General features: G+C 26.4%; 1 protein-coding gene across 1 annotated transcript; it reads right to left on the reverse strand.

The window, feature by feature from the left end:
- Positions 1–5,720: 5,720 nt before the first annotated feature.
- Positions 5,721–8,501, reverse strand: LOC108337579 (transcription factor RAX2). Its single transcript, XM_017574135.2, has 3 exons — positions 8,321–8,501; positions 7,489–7,618; positions 5,721–6,517 (listed from the first exon to the last, which is right to left on the reverse strand). The coding sequence occupies exons 1-3, from the start codon at positions 8,454–8,456 to the stop codon at positions 5,851–5,853; spliced, it is 933 nt and encodes a 310-aa protein (XP_017429624.1). The 5' UTR covers positions 8,457–8,501; the 3' UTR covers positions 5,721–5,850.
- Positions 8,502–8,905: the final 404 nt, after the last annotated feature.

The following is an 8,905-nucleotide window of genomic DNA, read 5'->3' on the forward strand; positions in this document are numbered from 1 at the left end:
AACAATCAAACAAAATAAAAACAAAAAATTAGAAATACAATAAAAAAACACAAATGGATCAGGATTAATTTTTTAACATACAAGTAAATTGGTTAAAACAAAAAAGTATACCAACAAAGAGATTTAGGGAAGATATTCATGAATTGTTGTGATGGAGATTCCTAAAAACAATCAAGATTTCAATTTCAATAATACAATGGAGACATATAACACCTAAAATAACGACACATTTAGACTAAAAAAACTCAAATCCAATAAAAGAAAATCACCTACCATGACAAAAAGATCCACATCAATCAATCTGAACTAGCAAAATGACTTCCAACACTTTTAAAAACATTCACAATTAATGTCATCAAAGAAAGAAAACAAGAAGGGGGAATTGTGAGGAAGAAGAAAGTTGGGAACCCTAATTTAAATACTTGTACATTTGATTATGTAGGATTTAGTGCAAATTTGTTTACAAAAATACCTCCACACATTATTTGTCATTTTCCTCTATATTTGAGTAAATCGCGTGATTTTGATGGTTTATTTTACACTACAAATGCTTTGTAAGAAGTTTAGTCTAAAGGTCTAAAAAACACCTCTTGATATATAATGGAGGGAGAAGTATTCCCACTTCATGTAATTTTTTTATTTTAGAATTGACACAAGAAAAAAAAATCGGAAACATACCCATAAATAAAAATACATAATAAACTTGAAGTAATTTGACATCTTAAGACCAACATTACATCCACAAATACTTAACATGAATTGTCAACACCCAAAATCATTTACAAAATTTTTGTTTTTGTAGTTTTCCTTAAAACTATAGCGATAATTCCCTCAACTTAAAAAAAAAATTGTTTGTGGTCCATCACGATCCTAATTGTGACAAAGATATTATTATTCGACATTAATTTTTTCTTATAAAAACTTCAAATCTTCTTGTTCAACTTTTTTTTTGGAAAAAACTAGAAACTTTTTCATATTACTTCTTGACAGAAATTACAAATTTTTTCATGACACCCAACAACCTAAGTCTCTTATACATTCAAAAGACTTATTGAATTGTGATAACAACTCTCCAATCAACTCTTCATTTATATAATAGTTTTTTTTTATACTTTTTCATTCTTTATATTACTCGATGTGAGACTTTGGTCAATACCCACTTGAGAATTAATATATTCTCTCTTGACCAAAAGTTTCACAAATAAAATGTAAGTCCAACTAGAAGTTTCAATGTCATCATTTCTTCTTTTTCATGCTTTAAAAAAAACATTTAATATTGCTAACATATTTGCTTAAAACCATTATTATCATTGGTGACCTATCACCATAGTGACTTGTATACACTTCTTTATAGCAATAATCTTTCTCCATGCTCAGTCCTCCTCACCTTGTCCCTTAAACTTGTTGTTGATAAGTTTCATGTCATCTTCACTACCAACTCGACACTTCAAGATCTATATCCACGAAGGCTCTACAAAAGTATTATTACTCAATATACAAACAAACCTTCTTATATAACTTTTCTGAAAATTGAAAATCTTCTCATAAAATTTTATGGCAAAATTACAAACTCTTAATATACAATCACTCAAGTCCCTTACATATTTAAAAAACTTGTTGAATTCGATAACAATTATTAAATCAACTATTTATTTATATATCAATTATTTTTACCTTTTTCTTGTATTATTCCATGTGAGAATTTAGTAAATACATAATGATGATATTCTCCCAATAAAACACTAACATTTGTTTAGCATGAATTATTATAAATTTGTGTTTATATTTTTTTTTGTTATTTTGATAGTGACATTAAAGTACTATCATCCCATATAACCAAATAAACTATCACTAAAATCATATATAACATCATTGATATGTGTCGTTCTAGTAGCATATATTTTATCTAAGTCAAATGATACCATCATATATAGATAACAATGTAATTTAAGAGAAATTTAGTACATAATGGTTTATAAAATTTCTTAATTTTTAAATAATAGAGCGATGATTAAAAGTTATATACATGTAAATAAACAAATGTATATCAAAATATATTGTTTTTAAATTATTTATAATGATCATTATATTGAAATTATTTATCATTTGTAACATTTGTTCAAAATTGCCGTAAACAAACATACAAAACTAAATTTAATATTTACAAAATAAAGGACTACATGTGTAGTTTAGTTTATTTTTTAATTATTATCTTAATTTTGATAGATATTTGTAATTTCTTAAAACATCTATCCACAAATAATAATTTTTCTTTCTTATTAGCAGACCATCGAGACTGAAAAGTATTATGAGACTTTTTTAATTAGAAAAATGCTAATCATGGTATCAAAAGCCGATGTTTTCGAAATATAATCTTAGCATTTAAAATAAATATATTTTTTTAAAAAAATATATTATAATACTTAAGTTAAAATTTAATAATATATATCAATATTCAATAGTAATAATAATAATACTTTTATATTTAAAAAATAATGAAAAATATTTATTGGTCGATTTTCATTGTTTTAGATAAAAGTAAAATGATCTTACAAATTTTTTTATCATCCAAAAAGATTTTAGTTTTAATATGTTTGAATCGTGATTTATTTAAATGGATGAACTAATTAGTTTTCCGGTGTGCGATTCCATTTTCAGAACATGCTAACACAGAATTTAACATTTAAGAAAATTATTTTTTATTATACAAAGTTGAAAAATATTAAAATTTTTCCTATTTTTAATACAACTCTAATAATAAGAAGTTTATATAATTGATTAATTAAGAAATCAGCTAAGAAAATCTATAATGAAAACTCACAATATGTATGGGTTGCTTTACATATTAAAAAAAAATTATGATCTCTATTGTATCATATCTTACTAACTAAGTTATACTTAATTTTACTTTAATGGAAGACAGTGTCTAAGAAATTTCATATATATATATATATATATATATATATATATATATATATATATATATATATATATATATATATATATATATATATATATATATATATATATATATATATATATATATATATATATATATATATATATATATATATATATATATATATATATATATATATATATATATACAAATTTTCTTAAACAAATTTGAAGTGTTATATGACCATTTCAATAGAAAAATTACCTCAATAAACCACTAAACATCTCTAACTCAACATGATTTCCCAAAGCAATTTTCATATGATGTGTGTTAAAGTACAAAATGAAGAACAATTTCAAAGGTGGTGTTTCCTTTTTTTATATGAAAATACAAACATGTTTCATACTAGTCCAAATGTAAAAGTGAAATCCTATTTAGAAAAAGAGAATATAAAGTTTTGGTCTTTAGTGTTTATCCTAATGTTTGTCTTTTTTATACTAAAGCTATTTCTCAAGGAATATTCATCTTATATATAATGCCATAAGGAAGCAGATGTAGAACATCATACAAACATGTGTTAAAACTGATATATGCAAACATGAGAATAAACAAGTTGTTTTGGCCAGCTTTCAAGGCATTCCAATTTTGTATGGGAATTACTTTTTGCATGTTTTTAAAAAAATGTGCACTCTTTAAAATGTTCTTTAGCCTGTAAAATATTTTGAAAATTTAATTTTAGAAGTGACATAAAAAAATGAAATTGAAATTTGGAAAATATGAATTTCATATTATTGGTTAAGAAAATTAACAATCTTCTATTTTTTTTTCAAAATATTAATTTCGCTTTCAAAATTGTAAATCTATAATCATTATAGAACTTAAATTTTTTAAATAAACAACTTATTTAAATAGAGTGCATTGATTTTCTGGAAAAAAAATATTAAAAGCAATGAGCAAACATAGTCAAGTAAGCTTTATGGTTGGCACATGAACAATGACATTAGTAGTCTTATTCTATTTTTAAGGATAAGATTCCTGAACTTTGTAGTGATTAAAGTACGTAGTAATAAAAAAACTCTGGTTTTGACTCAGAAAACAAGTAACAACTCCAGTATGAGACAATATTGCAGACATTGACCTAATTATTCAAATGTTATTTGCAAGCTACATGAAATATAATCATTAGCTATGGAAATTATTTTAGTGGAAAGAGATTGAGACATATATGACTTTTTTATGTCTTAGAAAATTTTTAAAGTCGTATTGGAATATGACTAATTAGGGTTATATAATCAAGCCAGAAAATTCTCACCAAATTTTATAAATTTAATTAACATATTTCATTATTTTTTTTTAATCCTTACAAACATGAAATTTGCCCCAAATTTAATATGGGTTTATAATTTCATGATAATATTATCTAATTGAATATAATTAGTTAACAAAATCACATTTTAAATAGTTTATTATTGTATAATATTTTTATTTGACATTCTTATATATATAGAATGTGAAAAAAAAAATGTTATTTGGTAAGAATTCCATATTAAACCTGTATAGTATAAGAAAGTCACATTGGGTTACAATCACATTATTGTTTATAATAGTATATAAAAAACACAATTCATTTTCATATTTAATAATTTACAAAACTTACTATCGATATTAGTGAAAATACGCATATGCAGTGTTCACTTGTTTTTTTTATGATAATACAAAATAATAAATTGTTAATATTATAATTATAAAATTAAATATAAATAATTTTTATAATTGTATTGTAAATAGTTTTTATTTATTTTGTAGATAGTTTTTATTTATGTTGTAGGTAGTTTTATTGTAAATACAGTTTAAAAATATTATGTATCAAAATTTAAGTTTGTTATGTGACAAATTTGATTTATTTTCTATCTTAGAATCCTTGTATTTTTGACACATGACACTTTAAAGTAGAAGACCGTCCAAATTTTTTACACCTAATATTTCTAAATGATAATAATATCAATTTAATCAAAATGAATATATTGAATATTTTTTTACAAAGATAGTGACTCAATTAATTTAAAAAAAAAATAGGTAAAAAAGATATAAAAAAAAAGTCAAAGACCTAGACATATAGATAAATAAAAATCTATAAGTACTCGTTTGGAAATTTTTACGATATACTAATATAATTTTTTATTTTTTATATCCATTTCCACTTAGTCTTCTTTATTCAATTTTCATTTCATTTTTCTTCTCAATGAAATATTTATTGTACCACATCTATTATTTTTTCTCTCTCACATCTTTTATCCAATCTCATGCATCTCAAAGTCGACAAGTAGGTTTAACTTTTTCCAATTAATATTTCAGAGCTCAGAATGATCATTTATTTACAATATGACTGTTGATGAAAGTGCATCACGAGAGGTGCGAGCAGAGAGAGAGAGAAGGACAGAGAATCTTTTATGGTTGATGAACAATGCAAGAAGAAAGACACATTATTCAATTCTAGGGTTTGAACTAGTCACCCCTCCATGCAACTTTCGTGACCAACATGCTTCTGTCATCAACACACATGTACATAAAAGAAATCCTTATATCAAACAAAAACCAAATAAATAACCATATTCATTGGCCCCACAACCAATTCAAAAAATTACCATGCATGAACCTCATAATTTAATAACAAATATAACACAAGAGCATCTAGTCAATAATCTTTAGCATTCTTATTTGCTTAATTCAAACTTTGACCTAATTAAACTATGTAGTTCTTATCTATGAACTACATATTAATATACTAAAGTTTATCATCAACAAACCAGAAAACTAAATGTCACCTAATTAAATCTTCACTTCACATAAGCTTTTGCATTTTTTTCTTACACAAATATCCCATATGATATTCTTCCCTTGGTTATACATCGTATGAATAAAATAACTAGTTAGCTAACACTTTGATTTGGTCAATGTGGCTTAATGTCAGCATAGCTAAAATCAACCCACTCTGGAGCAAAAGTTTCACCAACTCTCTCATAATGGCAGTTAGCAAAATCATAGGGAAATCCAAAGCCAAAATCCACCAACATTTCCATAGATTCATCAATACAATGTTGTTGTTGCTCTTGCTGCTGCTGTTGAGGCTGTGACACGACACACTTGTTGTAATTCATTGCAATGGAAGATGAATCCGAAATGCTGCTTGAACCTTCTTGAGACAATGACACCATGTGACTGTTACTGTTACTTTCGTTGGTGTTATTGTTGATCCTTGAACTTGCACCAATCTGTGAGACACCATGCATGACTTGTGGACTGTACAACCCATGATGCTTTGTTTGGTCAAAACTAATGATGTTTTTTTGATTATCTGTGAATGCATTGTTATCATTTGCTTCTAAGATTGGTAGCACCAAGGCTAGCTGATTTGGTGAAACATTGAAAGGTGAATTTTGAGTTTTCAGACTTTGGTTGGTTGGTAATGGGGTTGAAGTTGAAGGAAGAGTGTCATTTTCGGTCAATGTTTTGAGACTAACTTTTCCTGCCATTATCTTCTTCTTCAGTTTCGTGTTCCAGTAGTTTTTCACATCATTGTCGGTTCTGCCAGGAAGTTTAGAGGCTATGGCAGACCATCTGAACAAGCAAGAACACAAATTTTATCAGTATATATATATATATATTATGTGTGTGGTGTAAACATAGTGATGTTTCATTTTCATATAAGTCTAACAATTAATTAGGCCACTGTTGACTCTAAACTATTGTTTTGGTTTGTTAAAGATTTCATTAGTAAAATTATGAGTGTGTACAATGACAATAATAAAATTTGAATTTAAATCTCTTTTTAAAATTTTCATCTTTATAAAGCAAACATATTATATAAAATTTGATGGAAACCGTGTGGTCCCTGTCCATAGAATAATTTATTCTAAAATGGGTTTCTCCGATACATAAAAAGTTATAAAATTTAAAGTTAAATTATTGTTTCAAAACCCTTTATCCCTAAATAAAAATGAAACAATAATTAACGTGTTATATGATGAGCTCCCAAATTATACAATAATTTGTGCTGAAAAAGATTTTTCTCATTCGAAATTATCACATACTAATTATCGTTATAAAATTTAAATATAAAATATTATTCAAACTATTCAGAAAAACTATAAAGTGTATGTATGTGTTATATATAAATTAAACGAAACCGCGTGGTATGAATTTTTCCAACACATAATTATAAACTCACGGTATATAATTTATAATTATAAATTTATTTGGTTATAATATAAAGCTTAAATCTACAACACTATCTTTAAACCTTTCAATAAAAAAAATGACATGTTATATAAGAATTGGTCCGTACCACATGACGTGGTCCAAGCTAATATATTTTTGTAAAATGAAAATTTTATTATAATTGTCAGTTAATAATACCGCTCATATAGACTGTAGTGAATAGAGACATAATCATATAAGCATTGGCTAAATCCCAATTAGAATAATCTCTTATGGATGTATTTTATTAATATATCTGTTGCTGATTATTTTTTTAATCGATGGTGAATATTATAGTGTGAAATTTACATAATTTGAAAATTAAAACTTGCCTGCTTCCCATCTGGCCATAGAGATTGCAAATGATGTTGTCTTCTTCTTCAGTGAAGCCTCCATGTTTGATGTCTGGTCTCAGATAATTCAGCCACCGTAGGCGGCAACTCTTCCCACACCGTCTAAGGCCTGCATATTAAATAAAAATTATATAATAAAGAAAAAATAAAGTAAATAGATGAAGTTTATAATAAATATAAAAGATGGATGAATATTTTTTTATTAAAACAATGAAAAAAATAGGTACAAAATAAAGAGATTAATTAAGAGTATTATAACAGGAGAAACTCCCATTCCTTGTTTCATGCCTTGTAAACTGCAGAAGCTATTTATGATTTTGACCAAAAGGATTCAAAGGAAATAATGTCATTTGCGGAAAAAGTGTGTCTACTAGTGGACTTGGAAATTGAACAAACACTGAGAAAACTGAAATAGATTGAGAAAACAGTTGCATTTGTCAATGTATTTGTAACTCAAATTAATGTATCATAAATATAGTGAGATGAGTTTCTATACAATTATGGCCTTTAAACATGCAGTTTGTGAATTCAATGCTTCAACAAGAATTAGTCTTTAACTTTTGATGAAGAGTATAGGAATAAACAAAAGAAAATGATAATTGAAACTGGAATTAAAGTAAAATGCATGTATCAATATACATAACACAAAACAAAACTCCATGTTGAACAAAACAAAGATAATCATGTTTTGGTTGAGATGGGTGTTGCAGAAAAGATCTTGAGAAAAAGGATGAACAAAGATTCATATACTGAAATGAGAAGAAGGTGTTTGAAAAATGTGAATAAGTATTGGGAAAGAAGAGAGAAAAACCAGCTTTTTTGGGCAATGCAATCCAATTTCCACCAGTTCCATGAGACTCCACATAGGCTTTGAGTGTTGCATCTTCTTCGGGGGACCATGGTCCTCTTTTGACATTGGCTTTGTCACAACAAGGAGCTCTTCCCATGGCGACACCACTCTCTCACAGAAACTCCAATAATCACAGAAAGAACAAAACAATGAGACTTTGAGACTCTTTTTCTGGTGAAGGTGTTATAAAGTTGGTGTCATCTGAGGCAGGGGGACCCAGCCAGCTACCAGACAAAACATTGTATTAACTTGTAATAATTAATAAGATAAGATGAGACCATGTTCAGACTGTTACAAGTTTGTACAAACCCAATCTGGGTTCAAATTCTAGGCCTGTTTGTTGTTGGTTCAAAACTGGGTGTTTGTCCATTATTCTTCTTTACACAGTTTTTTTTCTAAATGTTACATCTTAGCAATACATCAGTTAAATTTTTTTTTAATCTGTTTTTCTGTTATAACTTATAATTGAAAAATATAAAGAAAGAGAGTAAAGGGTTGAAGATCACACCCATCATATACAAAAATAATGTTTAATTAGTAATTTAG

This window comes from Vigna angularis, chromosome 7 (genome assembly GCF_016808095.1).
Source record: "Vigna angularis cultivar LongXiaoDou No.4 chromosome 7, ASM1680809v1, whole genome shotgun sequence".
NCBI lineage: Eukaryota > Viridiplantae > Streptophyta > Magnoliopsida > Fabales > Fabaceae > Vigna > Vigna angularis.